At 43.7% G+C, this 26,518-nt stretch overlaps 1 protein-coding gene across 3 annotated transcripts; it reads right to left on the bottom strand.

Annotated features, from left to right (window-relative positions):
• Positions 1-26,017, bottom strand: FOXG1 (forkhead box G1). 3 transcript variants are annotated; one of them, XM_045450586.1, is made up of 5 exons: positions 25,649-26,017; positions 18,649-24,503; positions 18,095-18,165; positions 10,347-10,490; positions 1-348 (listed from the first exon to the last, which is right to left on the bottom strand). In XM_045450586.1, the coding sequence occupies exon 2, from the start codon at positions 24,328-24,330 to the stop codon at positions 22,864-22,866; it is 1,467 nt and encodes a 488-aa protein (XP_045306542.1). In that variant the 5' UTR covers positions 24,331-24,503; positions 25,649-26,017; the 3' UTR covers positions 1-348; positions 10,347-10,490; positions 18,095-18,165; positions 18,649-22,863. The 3 variants fall into 3 exon arrangements, with proteins under 3 accessions (XP_045306542.1, XP_045306543.1, XP_045306544.1); XM_045450587.1 differs by lacking the exon at positions 25,649-26,017 and adding an exon at positions 17,448-17,572 and having other exon boundaries at positions 18,649-24,995; XM_045450588.1 differs by lacking the exons at positions 10,347-10,490; positions 25,649-26,017 and having other exon boundaries at positions 18,649-24,995.
• Between the last annotated feature and the right edge of the window lie 501 nt (positions 26,018-26,518).

Genomic DNA, 26,518 nt, shown 5'->3' with positions numbered 1-26,518 from the left:
AACAATTTTTATTCCTTTACTGTTGTTTCTTTTTTATCTGTGAGCCAGGGGGTGGGAAAGAGGATTAAGAATTCAGACATGGGAAAGAGCTGGATGGACTTGGGAACTATTCTATTACTTTAGAGTCTGGAGACTCCTGTAGAAAGAGGTATTCCAAAAACAAAAACCAAGAAAAATGCTGAAGCAGCTTTCTCTGAAGATGCCTGGATCCAGCTACTTTTCTTTGAGTTGGAGAACACATATTTGGAAACCTCGGATTGACAACAGCACACGGATGAGTAGATATGCTTTGATGTGTAGGGGGCTATCAGACTGTCAACCTCCGTGGTACTGACCAATGAGAAACCTCTGAAAAAAACCACATGAAGAGGACAAGAAAATAAGTGATCAATACAGAAAAGGCAAAACTTCTTCATAGTAAGAGATAAATAGACAAATATAAAAATGAAGTTACAAAAGCAAAAACAACTTTAAACGATATTAATACCAGCCTTCTAATTTGTATAAGTGTTGTGGCGGCATCGAATGTTGTTACATTTACCAAAATTTATTTTTACTAGAACTAATTGATAATAAAATGAGGGGAATTCCATTAAAGTAAGCATCGTCTGTGGTGTCACTGTAAAAGTTTGGTAAGATCTGAATACTCTAAACTATTTTGGTAAAGTAAAAAAAAAAAAAAAAAAAAGAAGAACATATGAAAAATTGTGTATAATTGAGCATATGCAAAATTACCCTCCCCAAAAATTATGAACAAAGAAATTTAAAGAATTTGAAAGAAAAAAATGCCAAGAATAATTTTTCAAAAAAATGTGGCAGATCCTAAAATTCCAATTATCTTACTCTACTTTTAGCAACTGTAAAAGATAAGACACAGCATAAAAAACTCACCAACTATCATGGTTTCACTTGATTCTTCTTAACAGTTTCCTATAGTCAACAACAAACTGAACCATATCAGTGGACAGAAATCAGAACATAAAACTCTAAAAGAAAAAAAATATATATATATACACGCCAAAGAAAAAGCTGAAGAAAATAAAAATCTAATAAAACACCCAAAATAAGAGCTAATTACAGTCTGGCAGAACTAATGAATGAAAAAAAAAATGAAAGCTTTATTACATCTCCATTACTACTGAATAGCAGCTTGAGGTGCTTGTACAACAGCTGGGTTTGGGGGAACAATGACTTTAGGTTTGTGTTTCTTCTTCAAATACTATGACTTAATAGTATATGCATAATAAACAATGGACCATGAAGCTTTTCCTAAGACTCTCAACAATTATCTTCAAGAAAGAATCTCAAACTCAATTATAACCATGGAGGAAACTTTCATTTTTGAGAATAATGTGTTAGTCCTATGTAGCTATACTCCAAGGGGCGGGATTTGACTAAAAAGTCATTATCAAGAGGCTCTACTTTAATCAAGTAACTGCAAATCTGATCCATGGTTTCCTTTTCTTTTTTTTTTAAGTGTATTTATGTATTTTGAATGAAAGAGAGACAGAGAATGCATGTGCTTACAAGTGGGGAGGGGCAGAGAGGGGAAAAGAGAGGATCCTAAGCAGACTCCAAGCATGAACTGTGAGATCATGACCTGGGCCAAGATCAAGAGTCAGACACTTAACCAACTGAACCACCCAGTTGTCTCTCAGGTTCCCTTTTCTAAAAAGGGGATATCAAAAAGAATAAAGAACCAGCCATACAATCTTTTCTTTAAATGTATGGGAAACATGGTACCCATGTATAGTTCACTATCTGATTGGGGCATTTGGTTTGTCTTGTCTACAAAAATTAAATGGGGCAATACACAAAAATGAAAGCCCATTCAAACTTTTATATTTTCAATCAGCAAAAGAAGGTGCTCAGATCTCGTGAATTACCTGTCCTGTTTCATAGGTGGCACCTGTATTGCTGTTACACATCTGTGGAAGCACAATATCAGCCAACTGTTAATCAAGGATCACTTCCCTTCAAAGTGACTGATGATCCACTGTTAAAACAGCTTATAAAAATAACTTCTCCTTCGAAAAGGTGCTTCAGGGTTTTCAGACACATCTCACCATTCCTGCTAGCTTAATGCATGTTTGAAAGTTAATTTCTCATTAATATTTAAAGAAGAAATAGCTTCAGAACAAATTTTAAATGATCCATTATATTTTAGAAATAAAATATTATTGGCATTATTTTCATCTCGATTACAAGGAATAATAATGTCCAAGATTGGCTTTTAAAACTGTTAATGAGCCCTGGCAATGTGAAAAAGATATGGATTAGGTAGATGTAATGAGATATGATTAAAGGGTGCAGGCACTGAAGGGTGTTGGAGAAATTCTTTTCTGAAAGAGTATAATTAGTGTCTGATAAAAGTACTTAGTAGATAAGATTTTTGAAGAAGAAAGGTTACGATAAACACATACTTTATGACAAACCTGCTTAATTTTTCCCCTTTGGTTCCCTTACATACTCAATATTATGTTGAAGTTTCATACATAAATAATGTTTGTCAAATACTTCACGCAATTCTACCAGACAATTAGTGTTTTAATTGCCAGACACGGAGAGCAGAAAATGTGTTGAAACATCTTATTCCATTTTCAGTGTACATTTCTTTGTTGATTTATGTAATGTAGCTAATAATATGCAACCTACCCTAGTTTTAAACAAACAAATGAACTTCTAAAAAGCAAGCTTTCCATAAGTTGCTAAGCAACTCCAAAGGCACATTTTATCAATTTAATAAAGAACATTTAGATGACAAATCCTTGAGGAAGATTTCTAACTCCGTTTTATAAAAAGTAAAAAATCCAAGCAGGTACCCTTCTGATTTTCCTATTTCTAAGGCTTCGGGGCTAGACAGAAGCACTGCCATTTTCAGAGGCACATTTGACTCACTAAACAACATAGTTTGTCATCTGAAATTGTTATGTAATAGAAGTTAGGTTCTGGGACTCAGGGTGTAGCTTTCCAGAGTTAGAGCTCATGCTTCATTCCCATAACGGACGGTTTCTCAACATCAGCCCTATTGACACTTTGGACCAGATAATTCGTTGCTGGGTGGGGGGAGGAGGGGGGCTCTCCCATGCTTCGTAAAAGGTTTAGCAGTATCTATCCCTGGTTTCTAGTTACCCATGCCAGTAGTGGCCCCCTAGTTGTTAAAACTAAAAATGTCTTCAGACATTGCCAAATGTGCCGGGGGTGGGGTGGGGGGTGTCAAAATCACACCCAATTGAGACAGTCGAGAACCGCCACAGCTGAATAATGAGTAAATATGCTGTAAGAAAGATATCTTGAGCTTAATTGGTGATGAAGGCACCGTGATATTAGTTGCCATCAGTCAACACCTAGTATCTCCTAGTGCCACCAACAATGAAGAATAAAGGGGTAAGAATGATTCCAGGGGTACTGTGGCTCTTGTTCCATTCAAGGCTCATTACTGACTTTATCATTTCACTGTAATTTCCATTGTATAAAAATTGGGGAGGAAGGGCCTAGCCATAACTCTGTCTCTCTAGTAATATCCCATTCCAGAACTGCATTAAATTCTTTTCTCCTACTCGTTCTCCCTCAGTTTTCCCTATACTGGGTTGCTGGCTAGAATCATCCTAAATATAACTCTCAACTTTAATAATGCCACTCTCTGCTCATAGGGCCACAATAGGTCTGTATCACTTCTGTTACCAAATACAAACTCCTCTGCATGGTCTTGAAGGTTTCCTACAAATTACCACCAAACTCCATCTCACCAAATATCTTTATTCTTCTCCATTTATGCCACCTTTACCCCCACAAACGCAAACGGCTTGCATACACCCATCTCCCTATGTGACACAAAAAGGACAAATTCATTTCCGCCATGACTGTTTTCCTAATTAATCCTTCCTTAATTTCTTATCAGTATCATTATCCCTGTTAGAAGAATGACATGACTGCAAGTTAATATGTGAGGCAACTGTTTACTGAATGTCTTCAATATGCCAGACACTGAATATTGCATAGTAGCTATTTCTACCAATTTATGCTCACATTACTTATGCTCAACTAGATTGTAAGTTCCCAGAGGATAAGAACAGGTCTTATTTGTATCCCTCTGAGGCCTCTTAATAATGATGCTAATAAATATGCTTTAAATTTGATTAGCAGTTATAACCTTTCAAATTACTTTCATGGTTATTAACTTATTGATTATATATTTTCACTACTTTATAGCCAATGAAAGTGGGACATTAAATACTCTAGGTACTAGTCTATGGGTTACACAACTGGTGCTCACTAGAACATGCATTTAATATATGCTGACTGACCGCAGTCTCACAACTTCACAACTATAACATTTCTCTCCTGTTTCTAAAGCTCTTATGGCATTTAAAAACAAATGTTACTGTAAAGAACAATTGCAGTTCAATGATGCAGCAGACACAATGCAGGAGTGAATCAAGGGTTAAACTATGGCATAGCAGGAAAGCAAAAGATAAATTACTTAGCTACTGCCTCAAATTGGGTAGAAGAGATTAACTTCAGGGGCACCTGGGAGGCTCAGTTCGTGAAGCGACCCACTCTTGGTTTCGGGCTCAGGTTAGGATCTCCTGGTTCATGAGTTCGGATCCCTCATCAGGCTCTGTGCTGACAGCACGGAGCCTGCTTGGGATTCTCTCTCTCCCCCTCTTTCTCTGCCCCTCCCCTGCTCACGCTCCCTCTCTTGCTCTGTCTCTCTCCAAAAGAAATAAATCAACTAAGAAAATAAAGAGATTGACTGTATAAGACCTTGACCTCTCACCGCAGAAAGTAAAACTTTAAAAAGAAAGCAGACTGGAAAGGAAGAGCTGCAGCAGGGTTGAAAATCCCCCAAATTCTAAAAATCACAGCATTTTAACTTCGTACATATGACTTAGTCCAAGAAAACATTTTCAACAAGTCTCCATTGATATCCTTCCTTCCAAAACGTCTGTAAAAACCATTTATCTATCAAGCTCTCAACTGACTTCAACAAAACATCACAAGTCAGAGGTCAGCTGATTTCTGAGGCTACCCACTAACTCTAAGCACCGTGTGCCCAAAGAAACGGTGTATTTATTCAGGAATTCTTTCAACATTTATGGCAGGCCTACTAAGTACAAATACTGCCGTAGGCCCTGGCGGTAAAGATGCCTAAGTCTTAGTTGCTGATGTGAATTTGTCCAGGGAACTCAGAAAGGGGTAGGCGATCTGAAAAGGCAAAAAAAAAATGGTTATCTTCAATGGGCCTTTTCTCTCCACCTCTAGCCCTCCTCCACTGCACTCCCCACCTCCTGCTAGGTTTAAGGAAGCAATGCAATGAAAGGAAGTGCGGACTTTAGAGAAACGACGGGAGCAAGCGAGGACCCCAGTAGCTACAGAAATATAGCCAGGACAGCCCTCCAAAGATTCCTCAGCCACGTGACTGGGCGGAAGTGCCCGGGTTGCGGAGGTTCAGGGCCCCACAGGGGGACCGGAAGTGCAGGCTCCGGTGTGCGCGGGGGAAACTGCCTTGAGGAGGGTTTGACCGTAGAACCGAGGGCGTTCGAGAACGCTCCGGGGTTTCTCTGACCACAAGGTGCCATCCCATCATAGCAGCCTTTCTGCAAAATGGGGATTTTTTTTTTTTTTTTTTGAGCTTTTCCGAAGAGGTTCCTAAAACGTGGCTGTAACCTTGGCGTGAGTTGCGCAGGGAAGGGGCCGCGCTCCCCTCCCCGCGTTTTTCTGGCCGAATCTGCGCCCCGCACCCCCGTACGGGGAGGGGAACGGGCACTCGGCCTCGAGTCACGCGAGCGGCGTGGGGGATGCTGACCTGCCTGGCGCTTGCCGAGCGGCGCCCCCTTCCTGAGAGCGGAAGCCGGGAGTGGGAGGCGGGACGCGGTCCCGGCGGACGGGCGGTTGAAAAGCGGGCACTCTGGGGCACCGGGGCTCCGACGGGGGCCCTGAAGATGCGGGGGAGGGGGGGAGGGGAGGGGAGGGGCTTCGTTCTCGCCGCCCTCCTTCTCCGAGGCCCGGGCCGGGAGCGGCGGGGCTGGAGGTGACCCGGCCCGAAGCGCTCCGGCTCCGCGGACGTCCGGGCTCGGGCGGCGCCGTGCGGGCGGCTGAGGGAGCCTGGGGCGGGGGTGGGGGGGGGGGGAAGTGGGAGTGGGGAGTGAGTGCCCCACGGGGCTCTTTTCAAATTAAATTGTTAAGAATGACGTTGGCTCCAGGAGTTTTATTCAGAGGGTAGAAAAGAAGGTGGAAACTCTGAGTCTCAGTATGTCACCCCCCACCCACCCACCCACCCGGTCCCCGAATGGATTCTGAAGCTCTCAGCGTGGCCTGCCACTGCGGGAGCCGGAGGAAAGACCGCACCTGTCGTTTCCTCTCTCTCTCAAGCTCTCCCTCTCCCGCTCCCTCTTTCTCTCCCCTTGGACCGCATCGCCCCCGCCCCTACCTGCACCCCACGCGGTTCGTTGAACCATCTCAGGAGTCCCTTCTACATTCCACACAACGACCGCAGCGTTCCACTTGACTTCATCTCAGCATTAGGCGACTAACATCAGAATAGGCTGGCCAGGGAGTTGCTTGCTGGTCTTAACATAATTGGAATGCACCAGCACTGTTTGTTCCCAAAGGCCGGAGAGGGAAAATGTTTCGACTTGGCGCTGAAGGTCAACCGATCTTCACAACTTGATTTATAAGATCGCTTTTAAGCTCTCCTCAACCCAGTTTCACTGAGAATTCAGTCGTGAGAGGAAATAGCTTTTGAGATGAATTTTCATCACATTAAAGGCACGACTCCTCACTCTCTACTGTCTTTGAATGTCCAAAGGCGGAAGGGAAGCTCCTAAGTTAATTTCCAAAGGTCTAGGGGCCCAGGGAAGCCCTAACCCCCCCCCCCCCCGTACTTCTTGCACCCTAACATCCTGGAATGGGGAGAAACTCTGGGATCTGTGGCGACAGAACCGAGAGGACCTTAACAAGTTATGGTTGTTGAAAGGGGGAGGAGGGATGGAGGAGAGAAATGGAAAGGAGAAAAAAAAAATAACATTTGTGTTCATTTACACATTTCCTGTGCGGAACAAAAAAGTCCCACCATCAGCAAAAGAAGTCTCTTCCTCCAAAATAGCAGCCAAAGAGGGAAAATTAGAATATGCATAAATTCCTTCATTTTCATTCGCACAGAGCATGATTTCCGGCAGATTTGTATTTAAACTGCTCGATTAATCCCAATTTCTGAACAGCATTTTACTTAGCATCTTCCCAAAACTCACCTAAAGAGTACCGCTCTCCTCCCACCACCCCGTTTTGAATCCTCCCTCTTCCCTGTTCTCCAACTGTCAATGAGAATTTCATTGATAAGACTGTACCTTTATTTTTCCTGTCTGTTGTTTTCTTTTCAAAACTGGATTGATGCATTGGACTACACTTTAATACAAACTGGCTGCTGTCTGTGAGCCATAACTGCAGATGAGACCCTAGTGGAAAGGATATGTTTTTGAAGTGTGTACCTGAAAGAGACTAAACGTGACAGGACCAATAGACTTTTGCAGCTTCTCTCAGGGCATGGAATCCTTTCCTGTTCTACACAGGTCATATCCTTTCACCATTAGCAATAGTCAGGATGCTTGAACATGTCCTCCCCCAAACCTCCCTCTCTTGTTTCTCTCCATTTATAAGGAGCATGATAGACAATCACAACCCTCTTCAAAGGAATATTACTCTTCATAAATATTCAAAGTGTGTCAGTCCATTAAATCCCCCCAACAGCCCATTTCTAAAATATTTGCTTTGCCACTGGTGCAACAGATCTGGCTGTATCTGCCTTGAAAAGTTCTTTGTTGGGGGGAAAAAAAACTGTTAGCATCATTTGAAACCATTCCTTTCAAAATATCATCAGTTGACTTGGGCTTACCTCTCCTATCTTCGAAACTGTATATATTTCTTTTAATAGTAGGATGTTAATGTTTAAAGGAGGAAATGACTACATCTTGGTTTATTGAAAACCTATATAGATCGTAATTCCATTCATCCCTAAATTCCTTATTCTTGTACACTCCTAGACAGAAAGAAACCTTTATTTGCTTCTTAATACAGTCTAAGCAGAATGCAGTGGTTCTGGCTTTCCTTCATTGTTTACAGATCATAAATAAAACCCAACTATTGGTGGTCAAGAAGTTATAAATGCTAATAGTTGTTTAGTTCTTAGTTGTTATAAAAAATGAACATACATATTTGAACTACACGCAACATGGTATATATAACGTATATATATATGTATATGCATTTAAATATCTGGTTTATGTTGGTTAAAGAGTTTTCAAGATATCGGAATGTGGAAGCCTATTAATTTTGTTAAATAAGTGCATAAAGTGAGTGCATGCAAATGTCTGCGTGACTTTTACCACTCTGTAAAATAACTGCTTTTATTGTATTTTTACTTTCAGATATTCCCATTATAAAAGTATTAACTTAGTTTCTTTTAGTTAGGCATGTCTCCAATGACTCAGAGGCTCTCAGTTATATACAGGGAAAACCAAAGTGTTTGGAAATAAATTCTTAAAAGCCATACTTTGGGGATGTATACAACAGGATTGAGGGCCTTTTCACTGAAATATTGATTTCTTTTAATTTTCTTACTGAAGCAAATAACACTTGTCTCTGAATCACAGGAAAATTTTAAAATAAAAATCCCAGTAACTGAGACTATTTTCCTTAAAATATGACTTGAATTAGAATTGGATTTTCTATGGAAAACTCCAGTTTGATTTCAAGTTGCAGAGCTGTACTTCCGGAAGAGTTGGAGTGAACTTAGCAGTTATGGGTTCTGATTAGTGCACGGAGAAAGCCTGGGGTACCACTGAAGAGCAGAGCGATACACAGCCAAAGTTGCCTTACTCCCGTTGCAGAGTAAGCATCACCCCAGTGAATTTATCCCTAGAAATGAAAGCCCCTCCTTCATTGCCGATTTTTAGTGACACAGTATTCTTGTGACCCGGAATATTTTCATACTTTTTAAAATGACAAGACCAGACAGACACGGAAAAGGATTGTTCAGCCTCCCTGCTGTGAAGGGTGAGGAGATAGATGCAGACGGTACTACCAGCAGGGAAGCCGGCCCTTCTTTGCTGTCCCCTCCCTTTCTTCAGCTACCGTTTGGTTTAGTTATGAACTGTGCATATACGTGAGGTTGAAGACAGTAACTAAAGAAAAAAAGTTTTCTAGAGGACAAAACTGGCGATTGACAGTTATGCTTTTCTTTTGTAACGTGTTTTTTTGTTTTTTTTTTTTTTTGTTTTTTTTTTTTAACAAGGCATGCAGATCTTGTTCTCTCATACATTTTCAGGGCTACGTTAATTTGCAGGGAAACAGAACAAAGCAAAAACATTGAACCACCACCCTTCCTTGCTCCCAAACTGTTCTTCTGTAACTGAGATCTGTTTCCATTTGGCCTTAGCTGCTGGGCTGCTAAGGAATTTCTCTCTCAGTCTCTGCTTTCCTGTCCTATAACCCACCCTTCATCTCCTAACCAGCTTTCTTTCCCCTCCACGAATGAAGGCAATTATCAAACAACCTGCTTTAACCCCAACATCTGCCTGACAAACACTAAGTCTCATTCCCTCCACACCCGATTTTTTTTTTCCTTTCATTTCCTTTTTCTTGAGGCTGGGGGAGAAACTGAGACTTAGGAGACAAGGAGAACATTTGGCTGAGAGGAGAGTTAGATTCCTGCAGGTACAAACTCACTGGCAGATTCTTTACAGCCTAGACTCAGGAACTGGTGGTAGGTGTTCTTGCCCGTTGAACGGTGAACCTTGGCAGGTTTACAGTTGGCAAAAGCACCTGTACCTACCTCCTCCGTGGGAGACAGGCTTAGTTTACTAGCCCGATAACCACTGGTTACTAACATCTTCAACCTGGTCTCCTTTCACTTCTACTCCCCTTACTTTATTGTCCCCTTTCTGTCCCTTCAGCCCCAAGGAGTCAAAAGAGTTCATGGCGGGGGGGGGGGGGGGGGGGGGGGGGGGGGGGGGGGGGGGGGGGACCTAATTCCTAATTTCTGTGTCTTGCCCTTTGGGCTGAGTTCCTCAGGGCCAGTGTTCTCCTTAGACTCAGTTACTTTGTCCTTCTCAAACTCCTCAGCTCTGTAAACATGATTCCCCAATATGACAACTTGCCCATTTATCAGCTTAACTCCAGCCAGGAGGCACCGGGTCTTTCTACCCAAGAATCCCTTCACATGTCTGCCTCTGTTCCCAGTCTCCATCCCCGACTGATTTACTTGGGAATGGTGTCCAAGGGAGACCTGCCTATAGGAACGAGGAGGAATGGGTACGAAAGTACTTAGAGCTATTAAAAAGACCTACCATATTAGACCAAGGGAGCTTTATTAGAATACTTGAGTTGGGCCGGAATGGATCGTCCATCTAACCAGTGAAACAAGAAATCAGAGGAATGCCCGACTGCAGCCATGAAACACATTTCAGACTGAAATGGATTCCATCTTCATCCTGTCGACCAGAGAGATTATTTTAAAATTGTTTCTGCTATTATTGTTTGCCTTATTATTGTTAACATTTTATTTCTGTCATTATTGCTGCAGTGTATGTTATTTTATTTTTGTTGTTGTTGCAGCTATTACACTATTCAACAGAAGTTTAGAAAGATTAGTCAGATTAATTAGTTTATTGGTAATTTAAAGCTGAAAACTGGTAATTAAGCCAAAAAACTAAAAATGATCAGGGATGATTCATAGCAATGTAGGATTTGGGAGGAAGAGAAGCTAAATTTTGGATATAAAATTTGGCAGCTGTGAAATAAACAGGACTTGGGGATCAGAAATATGATAATTGAAATATTCTGAGTCACTCAACCTCTCCCCCCTCCTCCAAATCCAGCTCAGATCATTCTGTGATTTGCTTGATAGAGGAAAAATACTATATTTGCTTTTGTTGACAGAGAACAAAGACCCCATGCTTATTCTTCATGTGATTTGCATTTGCACGTGGATTTCCTTGCTGAGGACCATCCAAATGCCTAAGCTCACTCCCCTCCAAGTTTGCCTCTCTTTGCTCTTGTTATGCACCTCACTGAAGAGGGTGCATCATATAAGACAGGTATACAATTTCAGCCCTCTCCACAGACAGATCCCACGGAATATAAATTCAATAATGCAATTCTCTCCACAACAAGCTCTCTGCTCTCTTTCAAATATAATTAATGTTTTGATAGTGTAGTTCTTTAACTACGTATATACACACAAAAACAGACGCACCCTCTAGCTTCACTGTTTGTGCATTTAAAACAGAAATGGATGTGGCTCTTTCAGTGACTCCTAAAATTCCTCAACTCAGTCAGCCCACAGAGAAGAAATCTGTTTAGGTAATAACTGCACAGTCTGTTGTGTGCCCAGAAATATTTAAAACAATAAAAAATGCAAGCCCCTAGTTTTTGATAGTCATTTTTTGTCAAATTTCCTAGAAAATAAAGGATATTCTGAATTGATTTTCGGAAACAGACATTCACTAGATGACAGTCAAAATCAACAAAAACACTGTCCTAAACTACTGGTTGTCTTTTCCAAGTTTTGATGATGGAAATACCTTCTATTTTATCCAACTGGTGTGAAATTAACACAGGTATATAAAAACTAGCAACTATAATGGACAAAACTACAATAACTTCTATAGAAATTGCTTACTCCATCCAACACCTCAGGTACATGTTTTAGGTGGATTCTTTCATTTAGTTGCCGTCAGTTGTATATTAACATATTCACATGTGAAGTAGGTGGTCAGAAAGGAAGGTATGTAGATGACAACATGACTAGCGGGAGTTAAGTGAGCGGGTGCTGCTGAATTTCCATCCTCAAGCGTACCATATCCCTAACATTTCATTTCTACAAGCCGATTACAATTCTGAGGACACATAACCTTTCAGACTGTAGGACATGATATATTTTCAGTCTTTAATAAGGAAGAATACATACGCTATAATACTTAATCCAATGAAAATACAAACCTTAATCTTCCTATATTGTTACCGAGTTAAAGAAGCTGGTTATTTGGAACTAATACACTGATTTCCAAGCATCTTGGCCATTTTGTTTGACTCCTGGATGTATACCAGGGGCTGTCAGGGGAAGCATTTTACACATTTCTCTTCACAAAATTTTTAGAGAGGATATGTAAAAGGGATTTCTTTCACATCTTTTGAGATTTAGCTTTTGTACTCTTCACGTAGCATTGGGGGTTTGGAATTGTGAAAGAAGATAAAAGAATGAACAAGGAAAGGAGAACGTGTGGCTGATTCCAAGTAGTTCTTTTAGCTGGATGGGAAAGAAACAAAAATATTTCCCCAGTGCAGTGGTGCAAAGAAAGGGAAGAGTGTGTGATCCCTCAAGAGCTCACTTGTGCTTTTTGTTATTGTTTTAGATGGTGGCCCATCAGGGTTCCTTTCCCATTACTTTCCTCCAAACTGTTTTCCTTGAGAGCATAAATGTGGAAACTACTTATCCCTTCATTCTCTCAGAGGCCAATATATAAACAGCAAATATTTTAGTTAAATATTCAATAGAAAAAGTTTTCACAGGTTCAGAGATTCAGTCTTAGTACAGAACCAAATTACCAATCCCACTTGGTTAGATAACAGTTAATTTGAAATATGCTTGTAGTGAGCTATAAAGTTTTTTTTTTTATATATGTAAGGTTTTTTACAGTATTGATCAGCAATGACATGTGAGCTATCAAAAAGAAATCCTCCCTCAGACTTTTTATATTTGTTCTGATTTCTTCTTCCTTTCCCCTTTTGGTTTGTTTTTGAAGCAATGACAGGACTGCTTCTCTGACTCTCAAATGAGGTTTCCTTTGGCTCAGATTAATATTAAAGAAGATCACATACACGGTTGGAAAATATTGTTATTTTTCTTTAATGGGGAAAATTGGACTCCCGCGTGTCAGATCTGTGGTTTTCCGAAGGGCAGTGGAAATGGTACTGACATCACTTTGCACTTTAACAATCGGATTTGGTCAGGGTACAAGTTGTTTGTTTAACCCGACAGCTCGGTGCACTCCGTCGCACGCTTTGCACACTCATTAAAACGATTATTCACGACCTGTCGAGTGTTTTCGGGTTCATTCACAGGAAAGGCTTGGAGCAAGCGAGAGCAATTCAAGTCAACACTGTCCACTACCCCGTGCACGTGAGGACGAGCTGGTGCGTGCGTAAAAAGACGGAGGGAGGGGTGGGTGAGCACGCCTTAGCTATAAGTCCTGTTCATCCGATGCTCTGGAATCTCAATCTCGAAAGAATGCCAAGAGTGCTTGGTCTTAAAAAGGCTATGTCGCCGTGTTAACTTCAAGGGCTTGGCACAGGACAGAAACACAAAATAAACCAAATAAACAAACTCAAATCTCTCTTTCCACTCCTCCTTTCAACCTTCTGCAAAGCTTGAGGTCCCCAGGCTCGCCCACCTTCTGCCTGCAGCCGCTGGACTGCCAGGCTCCACCTCTCACATCGCAGAAGCTACAGATAAGTAGTTTCAGGAAAATTCGCCAGGGTGAAGAGATTAAGTCCCTTTCCATCTCCCAAGGCCCTTTCGTTCTCAAGAAAGAACTCGGTTACTTTTACTCTCTATATTCCTCTCAAATACTGGAGGGGGTGGCAGGAGTAGGGGGTGCAAGAAACGAATAATATGACTGTTAACCATATTTGGTAGGTGTATTCCAAATTACTAGGAAAAGAAGATTGGTTGTCCAAATTGCAAGCAAAATCCTATAAAATGAGGAGTAAATAGCCCTGGATAAATAAGGCTACTCTCCCCCACCCCCCAATTTCCAAGTCATCTTTCAACATTTTGTGTTGATGAGAATAAGAACAAACACGACTGCATCTCAATCTCCCACAATTGTCTTGTACCTACAAAAGACACACCCCACCCGTGATCTTTAGTTGTTGCATTTGCTCAAATGAGACGTGATATATAACAATCACATGTGAGCTATTAGTTCAAGAGAAATGCCTATATTCCTAAGGTATAATCACACATATACACTAAATGATAGAATATATGAGTGTATACATGCATTTAATACATACCGAAGAACTCTGGAATATCATGAGTAAGCCCCTCCAATAACTTAAAGTTAATAGATATTTTTAAACAATACCATTTCTTTATTCAAATCCTGCTACTCCTTGATTTTTCATCTACATCCTTAGTAAACCCAAGCGGCCACCTTATTGTTATGAGAAAAACCGAGTCGTGCCAACAGAAGAAAGACGAGGCTCATTCATCGGTTTCACTCTATCATATCTGACATCATAAAATCATCTGTTTTTCCATTTTACTGAAAGATATCAATACAATATGTGAAGAGGGGAGGAGAATGAACATGTTCTGGTAGCGTGAGGTTTTAATCAGAAACAGGTTTCTCATCGCTAAAAAGCAAGTACGCATAAGAAATTTTGTAAACTCTTTGGGTTGCCATAATTCACTATGAAGTTTGCTTAAAATCGATCTGTCAAATGTGTTTCCTAGGTAAGCTGTTTCATTAAAACCAACCTGCAAAAATAATCAAGAGGCAGATGCTGAAATATGTAGGTAAATAACTGAAAATCTCTGCATAAATAAACACAAATCAATGCAGTCATAGACAACACTATCGATGTAGGAAGGATCGATTTTAGCCTTCCAACCTGCAATCAGAGCTTGCAACGTATAATTAAAAGTAAAATTCTCAACTCTACTACTCTTACTATTGCTACTACTATTACTACTCCTGGAAAAATAAATAAATAAATAAATAAATAAATAAACAAACAAGTCCTGCTGCCAGTTCTATCAGATTCTACTTTATTCCATCTAGAGTACGGTGTGGGAGAAGTACTCCACTTTTTCTAAGAAGGCTCGGTCACACTTTAAAACTACATTATTAATGATAAAAGTATCGAATAATAAAATGACTTCCTTGTTCTTGCTCTGCATTTTTCAACCTTTATAATAGCCTCTTGTTATTCATTCAGCACATTTTAATAGGCAAAACACAGTAGTGCTTATTATTTTAAAAGTGCTTATTTTTCCAACTACTGTGATACTTTTGGGTTTAAAGATTCTTTGGGCCTTTTGTTAAAACAAATAAGAAAAATTTAATTTCCTCAATATACTCTGAGGCTCTCACACCTATGCCTGTATATATAAGCAATCTGAAACAAGAAAGGGGAAAAAGCATCTGCGTTATTCCAAAATTGTTTCATACAATGATTGCAAAACAGTGTCTGACTCAAAGAAATAAATATGCCTTGGATTTCTAGAAATTCACATCTAGAATGGCTCAGATTTTGCTTAACGCTAAATTTCCTTTTTGAGACTATTTATCCTTGGAGGGCAGAATTCATTTAGATTAGCAAGAACCAGCGTATGATGATTTTGAGTATTTAGGTTCTATAGAGTAATGAAAATACGGCGTTCATATTTTTCTCTTAATCAACAAAGATGCTTATTTACATTCATTCTTGAATTAGTGTTGCCCTTCTAGAGCACAGGCCTTTAAAAGAATTTCTTAGTTATGAAATTCAGCTTCTTTGAAAGTGATTTTTCTTACATAATAGCACCAAAATATGGGTGTTGATTATATTACTATGTGATCAAGGATTCTCTGACTCCTCTCCTTCCCATCCAGGGGCAACCAGACCCAAATGGAAAATATCATCAGTTATTGTTTAGGGCTAATTTAACAGATAATTTAACTTCAAACAACAATGATCAGGTCATTAAATTTCAGAGCAGTGAGAAAATGAAAGGGCTGAGAAACAACTCTCTCTAACTCCACTACAGTTTTTGGTCCTTCTGCCCAATCAATGAAATCAACAACGTCTTGCCATACGGACTGACGGACTGACCGGACGTGGAGTAAGATAGGTTTGCACCTTAAACCGATTCTGATTCAAAGAATGAGACACTAAGGGGAGCAGAACGGGGGGGCGGGGGGGGGGCGGAAATAAAACTGAAGAAGACAACCCCAATTCAGGGAGTGCTAGCCGTGTAGGAAAATTCAACCTAAGGCGAAAATGAATCCCCAAACACGTCTGGCAACGGAACGCTTTCTTTCATTCGGATACAAATCTCCAAATCTCGCAATGTGCAAAGTGCTCTCCTCCCGTGCAGCTTTTCTGCGAGGCCAAAGACCGGGGAGAGGACTGTGGGTGTCAAGCAACAGACCCCCCAAAGGTCGTGGGACCTTTGGGACTCACCCCCACAGCCATAATTTTGAGAGTTATTTGATATTATTTTAAATGCCTTTTCTGATCACAACAGTTTCGAGATTTCTGCCTACCTCAAGTTTTGACAGAGGGGCAGGTGAGGATGGCGTTAAAGCACCGAAATGGAGTCTTATGGGGTTTGGGGGACAGTCGGAAGTGGACGAGCTCTATTCTGCCTGTCCTTTTCTTCCCGTCCTCTTTCCAAGGCTGAAGATCACCGCCAGAGAATCTTCCGCACACTTGGGATGCCCTCTGTCCACCCAAACCCCTGCCTCCCTCTCTCCAACCCAGGACCACCCTTGGTGTTACGGGAACTCCTATCCCCAGGCTAGCTCTTTTCCTTTAAGAACCCTTCACCTTGGACCGCAGGCTTGGACAGAAGGGAAAATGGGGTAGAAAGCGAAATAGAAGAGGAGTAGGGAGTGGAGAAGAGAAAAGATGTCTATTACAAAGAAAACAGTTTTATCAACTAGCAGATACGTGCTGAGATCTGAAACCGCACCAGGTAAACAAAAAGAAACAACTTTGAGGGGGAAAGGGGGTGGGGAGGGAGGGACAAGAATAAAGAGAGAAAAGGTGGGGAAGCGCGCCAGCCAAGGCTGTGGAGTCGATTTCCCTGGCACCAGCCTGTGTGAGCTACCAGACTCCCAGCTCTCCTTGTCCTGGGCAAGAGCGCCCTCACCTTGTTGCTCCCCGCTCAGCGTCGGGCTTCCCCTCCGCCGGAATCGCGGCCGCCGCCACTCCCCGAAGCGCCTCTCCTCCCCGGCTACCGGCCGCCAGCGCCGCCCGGACTCAGCAGCCTAGAGCGCTTTGCTTCTCGATTCCAAAGCCCGAGACGGCCACGCCGCTGGGTCCCTGCCGCGACTGCTTCTACTCCCGCCACCGCGCCCTTCTCCGACTTCAGCCGGGGGTCCCGGAGGCGCGGGGAAGGCAAGTAGGAAGCCGCGGCCAGGGCCCCGGATTCGCGGCGAAGGAAGCCAACCTGTGTCTGGCGCGCTCGCAGGCACTCTCGGGACAGCCGGGCTCTCGAGCTTACGCGGCCGTCTCCTAAGTGTGCATTAAGAATCAATTATTTGCCTGAGATTCCCAAAGCCGGGAACTGGGATATTCCCAGCAGGGACCAAGTCAAGCCCAGAACGGTGCTCTTTTCCTTCGTCCTTCGAACGCGCGGAGGGGAAGCCTCCCACCCCCGGCCCGCCGCTCAGTACCTGAAGCAGCTCCGCTAAATCCCGCGGGGACCCTCGCCTGACCCAGGCCAAGGAGCTGGGGGCGGAGGGCCAGATCTGGGAGAGCTTGGCAAAGTTAGTGTGAAAATAGGGGGAGGAGGGGCGATCTACCAAAAAAACAAGGGGCAGGGGGTGGAGAAGAAGAAGAAGCAAAGAAAAAAGAACTTTAGAATTAGGCAAGTCCTTGGCTTTGGAGCAAAGAGCTTTGTCTCAAATAGGGAGAACAAATAACCCAGGAGTTTGAACGTTAAGAAAGGTCCGTTAGGGTATTCTCGAAGCTGCGGCAAGACTCAGAAATCCTATCTCCACGGTTTGAACTACTCTGCACTTTGGGACCGATTTCAGGCTCCCACTACCCCTCCCCTCCCTATAAATTCGTCTCGTTTTCTCTTCATCCCTCTTTGCCACGTCTTCATCCTCTTTACTTAGGGATCCTTGGTGACTTTCTGCCGACGTGGAAAAACCATGCATTCTCTCAGCTACTTCTGTTGATAGCGCGCCCGCTAAGGAAATTTTTTCCAAGAAAAGAGGAGGAGCACTTTAGCCCCCGACCTCAAAGTCGCGGTTTAAGCGTTAGTCAAAAGCAGTCTGGCATAGCTCTCCTCCCTCCGAAAAGCACTTGCACTTACCAATCTTGGGGTAAGAGCGTCCCAGTCCTTAAATCTTTTTCTTCAGCATCCTTCGGCCAACACCAGGCAGTCTTAGGTTAAGGGGGGAAAAAAAAAATAGAAATCGGAAGGGAGAAAAGAGACTCAAACATAGCAATACATCATATATTCCCTGGAGCCACCTTGGCCTACATCCTCAGGACAAGGTCTGGGCGAACTGACCGCTGGAGTGGGGAAAAGGTCGGTTTGGGGGCCAAAAACTAAGAGGTGGATTATTTCAACTGCTGGTGGTTGGGGGGAGGGGAGGCCCTAGAGGGAGGGAAGGGAAAGGGGGATGATTGGAATGAGAACACGCAAAAGGAAAACACGGAACAGAAAATCTAGAATGAAAGCGCCTTTGAACTCTTACAGGTAGGTAGTTCTTAGGAAGAGTGCAGACGTGTGTACGCGCGAAAGGAAAATCTAGATGACCCCTATTCTTTCCATATCTCCAGGATCTGGCCTCAATTGGCTTCAAGTAGGGGGGAAAAAAAAAAAAAAAAAGAGGGGAAAATCTTAATTCAAGTTTCACCTACCCTGCTTGGTGGAATGGCTGCGCAGATTTTCACGCTGGAGAGTTCCATCTGTCTGGCAGAAGCTGCAGTGGTGTTGGGGGCAGGTTATCTGGTGAAGTAGGAATGTACAGGAACCCCGCCCTCCAGGCACAGTTATACAACCCCAGCAACCCGTCTCAGCCAGCTCTAAAACCTCTAATGATCTTCACCTTCACCCTTTGTTAGCCTATTTCTCCAACAGGCATTTACTTCCAAACACAACTAGCCACTTCAGCTATTTATAAAATTAGTTTCTCAAAAGCAAAATTATTTCAACACAAATTCCTCAACAATGTTGGAGGAAACACAGTTTTTAAAAACCACATTTATATATTTAGAGCTCTAAATATATTTGATTTATCCACCTATTTGGGTGAAATACCCACCAACTTAAATATATACAACTATACCAATATGCTACATGACTCATTTTCTTTTTGTCTCTCTACACTTGATTTTATGCAAGTCATATAAACCACACGAAATCTTCCATGGCCATAAAGATACTTGTGCTCAATCTTGCTAGTTCTGGACTCCATGTTCACTTGATTCCCAATTTTGTAACAAGCTGAAGAAACATATTTGGAAGAATTCTCTCCCTGCTCTAGTTTAAATCCTTTTCTCAATGCTTTATATATTAATGATTTGTATTAACTTTATACCAGACAAATTCAAGCAAAATATCTGAAACTTGGAGATAAACTGCAATTTGGGGTTTCGAGTTTTAAGTTATGATCATTTTCAGTTCCAAAATCTCAAAAGGAGCAACCTTCATCTCATTAAAAATAATTATAAGTCTGAAAGAAGAAAAGCTTCAAAAAGTTTTGAAGTGTTTTTCTGGCATAAGCCAATTTTAACTGGCAAAGGTTGGTGACAACAAATATCAACACAATATTACAACCAACTTTTTGCAAAAAAAAATCTATTAAATGACATGCTAGAATACTGTATGCTTTTCAAAAAGATAAATTGAGAGATGATAGGACAGACGGAGATAAATGTTCATACTAGGCTTCAGGAGGCCTTCACAAATTTCTCTCTCTGTATATCCCCCTCCCTATCTTGTAAGCGTATTCAACAAGCTATTCTTCTAGTCACATCCATTATATATGTAACTTGGAGATGTATCCGAATAGAACTTCCACTCCAGTCCTTAGCTCCTATGAGTTCAAAGAAGTCAATTTTATGCTTGACCTCAAAATGAAAGGTTTGCCATTGAAATTCTATTTCTCAATCATGCAAATGAACATTTATCACAGATAAGTATACTTATTTAATGTGGCCAGAAGAAAAAAAAAAAAAACTCGTGGAGGAACTTTTCTATGTCTATGTCCCTTTGCCTCAATAGAAGAATTCAACTTTCTTTTTAACTTTTGATAGGCCAAAGACTATTTCTTCTGTGCCAGTACATTCTCACTTCCACAAATAAAATCCATGGTAAAAGCAAACAATACATCATCACCTTTTTCAGTCTAAACACATGCTTTTCTTTGAGCTGTTTTGGTTCACAAATATGTAAGGGGGATTTCCCTTGCCTAACCTCATTCACTTGCACTCTACTACTATTTTTAATATCAGCCACAAATTTGGTTTCTAAAACAATTTATTTGTGGAATTTTCTTTCATGCTTCATTCTGAAGAAATGTTACATTTCAAGAAAGTTGGACCTCTGGTGAAACTGCTCTCATAACTAACAAAATAAAATCATCTCCAGTCTGCTTTAAGGAGATAATTAAACTAGCTGTCTTGGTCTATTTTAGTCGATTTCCCATTTGTGTATATTTGGTTCCAGCTCTTTTAATTTTCCTGGACTTTAACTTTCTTTCTTAAATAGCATTTCTCTCTTTCTCCTTTCTTTTTGGTAGTGGGAGATGCTCCCGCCCCCACTAAAGATCCTCTTTCCCTTTCTTGTCTTTTTCTCTCCCTCTGTCTCTCCCTTCCACAACCCACCCATCCCTATGCCCTAATATTAACTATTCTGCATTCCTATTTCAATCTATTTGAGTCAGCTTGCTTCTCTCCTAGGCTTTTTTTTTTTTTTTTTTCCTTCTTCTTCTTCTTTTTCCCTGAGCAACTCTCTAAGTGTTTGCCGATAACATCTTGGGGACAGATTATTTTTCATTGGGCCCATTGTAAGAAGTAGCCAGCTTATTGCATTACTGCAGAACACATTTCAGACTATACAATTGTAACAAATGAACAACTTGTCCTCCACAGACTCTCCACAGGATCCAATTAGTTACTAAATCTTTTACTTAGGTTTTCTAATTATTTTCTGGAGTCATAGCAATTGGGATACTGAAACAATTCAAAAAATGTTTTCATTTTTGTTTCAGATTGATATATATGCATATATGCATGCATATGTATATTATAAGTTAAAACAAAATTATGACTGTAAGCAAAAGGAACAAATCTCTAGATTAAATTATACAGACATATTTAAAAGGGAATCAAATAAATACCTCTATGTTGTAAAAATGAAAGAAAAGGAGAGAGAGGCATTTTACGTCTTCTGAACATCTAGAATTTTAAGTTGTTATAATTAAAAATAAAATATAAACATTGATCTGCAAGTCATTACAACAGGTGATCACTTCAGCAAATCTATATTGCAACTTCAGCACATCTTTATTAGAACTCTTTCATTGTGGGTAAACAGCCACAAAAATAAATGCTGACTTAGAAAGTATAAATACAAATATTTAAACAAAAATATTTGCAGCATTCATAGCGCAAATTGTACCTGAACTGAAGGGCTCTGTGTGTCTATATATATATTACATATGTGTGCATTATATTTACTTCTATCTAGCCATATACATATATTTATTTATAATTTGCCAAATGCTATAAACAAGATACCTGAAACAAAATATATAAAAAGTAAGCATTCTATCAACTGATTTGAAAATAAACACAAGGTAAATAGCTATGCACATAAAAGTAAATTATTGGTTGTTTTTTCTTTTTTTTGCTGTATATCTACAGAAACTTGAAGATTATCAGCTGCAAAGCCTATACTTTCTTTAAAGCTAGTGTTTATTAAATAGGCCTGCTCCTTGTAAAATTTGATTCCACAATGGAAAAAAAATACTATTTTCATTTTTAAAGTCTCGGTTCAAATGAAAGGAGCAGTTAAATTTTAGTTGGCTGAAAAAGCCTTTTGAATTCCCTAGAACTTTAATGGTCTTTTAAAAATTAGCTCTACTTAATAAAAGAGACAAAAGTATCAAGATATATATGAATTTAGCCTATTTTTTATTTCTGTGTGTTCATAGTAAACATTTTTGTAAGTGACAAACACGGGCATATGACCACAGTATCACAATCAAGAAATTTTAAGACAACATTAACAATCACTCAAATTGATGCGGCATTTGCGCAACACAGGTTACATATTTGCAAGGTTTTACCTATAAGTACAATAGGTATTAACATTTCACTACATTTAGAAAAAATAAAAGTGACCTGTTAGTGACCACATACATCAAAATATACACAACACAAACTGAAGGCAATCATTAATTTTGTCCCCTTCCGATTCATTTGAATGGGCAGTGCTGCCAACTGAAACAACTTTCCTTTTTTTTTTTTTTGTTTTTTTGTTTTTTTTTTTTTGCTTTGTTTTTTAATACTTAGCATACCAAGTGCATTTTAGAACCCAATCTTTGGTCTAAAAGTAAACAAAAGAAAAAAAAACAGTTTTTTAAAGAAAAGGACAAAACAATAAATGGCCAAAATAATTTCTTGGGCACCTTTACTACGAATGCTTCTTAAATACAAATTACAGTTTAACATTTTAAAACTCTCCCCATAATTTAGGTTGTTCTCAAGGTCTGCGTCCACCATAAAGATCCATGATAACTTATAATACTGCACACATGGAAATCTGGCGGCTCTTAGAGATAGACTTGTCAGGTTTGAATGAAATGGCAAAGCAGTCACTATTTAGATACACATTCTACTATAATTTTGACTTCCAAACCTTATATTCTACAATGTATTCTCCCCACATTGCACCTCGCTGACACTCCACACCTTGTTAGAATAATAAACAATCCTAAAGACTGAACAAACGTACAGAAATGGGGGGGGGGTGGGGGCTTAATAAAAAATACCTGGACTTATTTTTTAATTATCATTTACAATGCAAATGTGTGTAAAACGTTCACTTACAGTCTGGTCCCAGGGATGTTAATGTATTAAAGGGTTGGAAGAAGACCCCTGATTTTGATGTGTGAAATAATCAGACAGTCCCCCGGACAGTCCCGTCGTGAAACTTGGCAAAGAGGGTCTTAAAGACTCACAGGGCAGGGTCGAGGGGGCCTGCGGAGATGTGGAGGACGACGCGGCCCGGGCGCTCATGGACGTGCTGCTCTGCGAAGTCATTGACGGGTGCGGGACGTGGGGGAAAAAGTAACTGGTCTGGCCCGCGAGCAGGTTGACGGAGCAAGGGTTGAGGGAGTAGGTCCCGGAGCAGGGCACCGACAGGCCGCAGGGCACCGAGGCAGCGAGGGCGGCGGCCGTGAGGTGGTGCGTGGCGTACGGGATCTCCCCGTTGACCAGCCGGTCCACGCTCAGGCCGTTGGCCGTGGAGAACGAGTGGTTGTTGCCCAGCGAGTTCTGAGTCAACACGGAGCTGTAGGGCATGGGGTGGCTGGGGTAGGCCGACGTGGTGCCATTGTAACTCAAAGTGCTGCTGGCGCGGGGGTGGTGCAGGGACAGGAAGGGCGACATGGGCCAGTAGAGGGAGCCGGCGCGGTCCATGAAGGTGAGGCCGGTGGAGGTGAGGCGCGCCCCGCGCTTGAAGGCCAGCTTGGCCCGCGACGTGGTGGAGCGGCGCCGCAGCTTGCCCGTGGTGCCGCCGATGAACACGTCGTCGCTCGACGGGTCCAGCATCCAGTAGTTGCCCTTGCCCGGGTCGTCGTAGTGGCGGGGCACCTTCACGAAGCACTTGTTGAGGGACAGGTTGTGGCGGATGGAGTTCTGCCAGCCCTGCTTGTTCTCGCGGTAGTAGGGGAAGTTCTTCATGATGAACTCGTAGATGCCGTTGAGCGTGAGCCGCTTCTCCGGGCTCTGCCGGATGGCCATCATGATGAGCGCGTTGTAGCTGAACGGCGGCTTCTCGTACTTGCCGTTCTTCTTCTCGCCCTCCTTGCCCCCCTCCCCGTCCTTGCCGCCCTCGCCCGCCCCCTTCTTCTCCTCCCCCCCGTTGCCGGCGCCCTTCTCCTTCTCGTCCGGCCCGACGGGCGCCAGCTCCCCGGGCCCGCCGCCCGGCTCGCCCTTGCCGCCCAGCCCGTCCGCTTTGGCCCCGTCCAGGGCGGCGGCCGGCGGCGGCGGCGGCGGCGGGAGCAGCAGCTGCTGGGGGCCCTTGTCGTCGTCGGCTGCCGGGGCGCCCCGCGCCTGGGGGGGCTGCGGTGCCTGGGGCGGCGGCGGCGGCGGCGGCTGCTGCTGCTGCGGCGGCGGCGGTTGCGGGGCGGGCGGCGGCGGGTGGTGGTGGTGATGGTGGTGATGGTGGTGGTGCTGGGGGTGGTGGCTGTTGTGGTGGCCGTGGCTCGCGTGGTGGTTGTCGTTCTGGACCGCCTCTGGCACCAGGCTGTTGATGCTGAACGAGGACTTGGGGATCATTTTCACCTCTTTCCTATCTCCCATGTCCAGCATCACCCAGTCGTCGGGGGGGAAACGGCGGCGGCGGCGGCGCGGGAGCGGGAGCGGGACAGCGGCGCGGCGGGCGGCTGCGACCGGTGGGTGCCGAGCGGGGCGCGGGCGGCGCGGGCGGCGGCGGTGGCACTGAGCGCTCCGGCAGCAGCGCAGTTGGACCGCAGGCTCCGGCGCTGGCAAGTCATGTAGCAAAAGCAGCAACCACCCCTCAGGAATTAGAAGAAAAAAAAAAAAAAAAAAAAAAGGAAAAGAAAAAAAGAAAGAAAGAGGAAAAAAAAAAAAAAAAAGAAACAACCACCGCCCCGGGGGTGAAGCTCCCTCGCTCCCAACTCTACTTCTTGGTCTCCCCCCCACCCCCCGCTCCCCCCCCCTTCTGCTGCTTCCTCCTCCTCCTCCTCTCGCAGCAGCAGTCACAGCAGCAGCAGCAGCAGCCCAAAGGGGGGGAGAGCCGGGCGGCGGGCGGGCGCGTCCCGGAGCGGCCGCGGCGAGGCTGGGGAGACAGCGATCGAGGCGGCTATAGCCACAATTAATTTTCCGAGCTACAGGCGCACACTAGGGCTGTAAAAAAATTTTTGGTTTAACCTTTCCTACCGCTGGGCCAATCAGAGCCGGCGGCGTGCGGGAGCGTCTCTCCTGCCGTCGACCAATCGGCGGACCCGGGCCCACCCACCCCCGCCCCGCCCGCAGGCTCCCGCCCCCTCGGCGCTCGCCTCCCCCTCGCCGCGGGCCTGGGCCTCGCGGCCGCGCGAAGCCGCGTAGGGATACGCCGCCGGGAGCACGCTGCGCCGCGGCCCTTCGCTGCGCCCCCTCCACCCGCTCCACCCCGCGGGTCGGCTCAGCCGAAATCCCCCCCGTCTTAGGGCAAATAGCTCCCGTTTCCGGCCGTCTTCTCACTGTATTGGGTCGTTTTCGTTTGAGCGTCAATATGGGTCGTTATTGATTAAAGTTTGTATTCAATGTTATTTTTAAAAGCGGGGGGCGGCGGCGGCAGCGGTGGTGGAGGGAAGAGTGGGAGTGCAGGGAGAGGATGCAAGGAGAGGGCAGGAAATGGAGGAGGAGGAGGCGGCGAGGCGCCACTTTCCCGAGTCGGCCCTGCAGGCCCGGCTCCGGCATTTCTGAGTCCGTAGGAAAACTGTGCCCCTTGTAGGTAACACTGCAGCGAGGCTTGGGATGGCTGGGGAGGGAAGGCCCACCCCTGGCGTGGGGAGGGGGGGTGCCCTACACCTTGGGGGAGGAGGGTCTGGAGGAGGTTTGGGAACGGAGGGCCGAGGAGGAGGAAGTGCGCTGGCGAGCGCGGGGCCACACAGGGGTTACTTACTCGGTTCTGCGGCCGGGCGGCGGCGAGCTCGGAGCTCGGGCGCCGCCGGGAAGCCGGGCCTGGGGCTCCTGGCGCTGCGGCGGCGGCGGCGGGCGGGGGCGGCTCAGTGGTGGGCGCCTATGATAGCCTTCCGAAATGAGGGGTGCTCAGAGAGAAAACAATACCAAACAATCTCGAAATAAACCAGGTAACACATGCTATGTCTATGTGCCTCTTCCTTCCCCTTCTCTCCTGCTCCAGATCGTCGCTCACACGCTGGGTGACTCGGTGTCGTTTTCTCCTTGCCGCCGCTCCAGCGTCTCCTCAGCTTCTAATCCGAATTGGAAGCGAGTAGCCGCGAGCGATCACCCTGGAAATGTTTCATTTTGCTTGTTGACATTGGAGGGAAAATAAGGGTGGGCGGCTTATTTCTTTCCGTTGTTTTTTTTTTTTTTTTTTTTTTTTTTTTTTTTTTTAAGCCTTCCTGTTTTCACTCCCCTCTTTTCTTTTTTTCTTTCCGTTTCTCAAATGCTTTTGATTTGTGCGGGCCTCACTGCTGAAATAACCGCATGCTGAAGCCAGCCCTTTCCCACCCTGAATGCAGATGGAAGGCAACTAGAAGCCTTGGGTGCGTGGGTCCCACACTCCCAGCTTCTTGGGCTTTAGAACTGGGAAGGTTCGGTTGAGGGCTGAAGTGAGTGGGGAGATTGTGATTCGGGGGCTTTAAAAGGATCCCGTGGCCAGGGGCAGGGCTAAGGCCCAGCATTTCCCAGGGATTGGAATTTGGTGCGGAGCACACTGATCAAAGGCTGTTTCATCCCACATGGGTACGAAACATACCACATTTTACGGAGGATGTAGCCCTACAGAAGAGGGAGGTGGAGGAGAAGC

Source organism: Leopardus geoffroyi, chromosome B3 (assembly GCF_018350155.1).
Source record: "Leopardus geoffroyi isolate Oge1 chromosome B3, O.geoffroyi_Oge1_pat1.0, whole genome shotgun sequence".
In the NCBI taxonomy this organism is placed as follows: domain Eukaryota; kingdom Metazoa; phylum Chordata; class Mammalia; order Carnivora; family Felidae; genus Leopardus; species Leopardus geoffroyi.
This window is presented reverse-complemented; position numbering and strand designations above follow the sequence as displayed.

Excerpts from the sequence above, each read along its gene's own strand:
- FOXG1 (XM_045450586.1), bottom strand. The coding sequence starts at position 24,330 with ATGCTGGACATGGGAGATAGGAAAGAGGTGAAAATGATCCCCAAGTCC.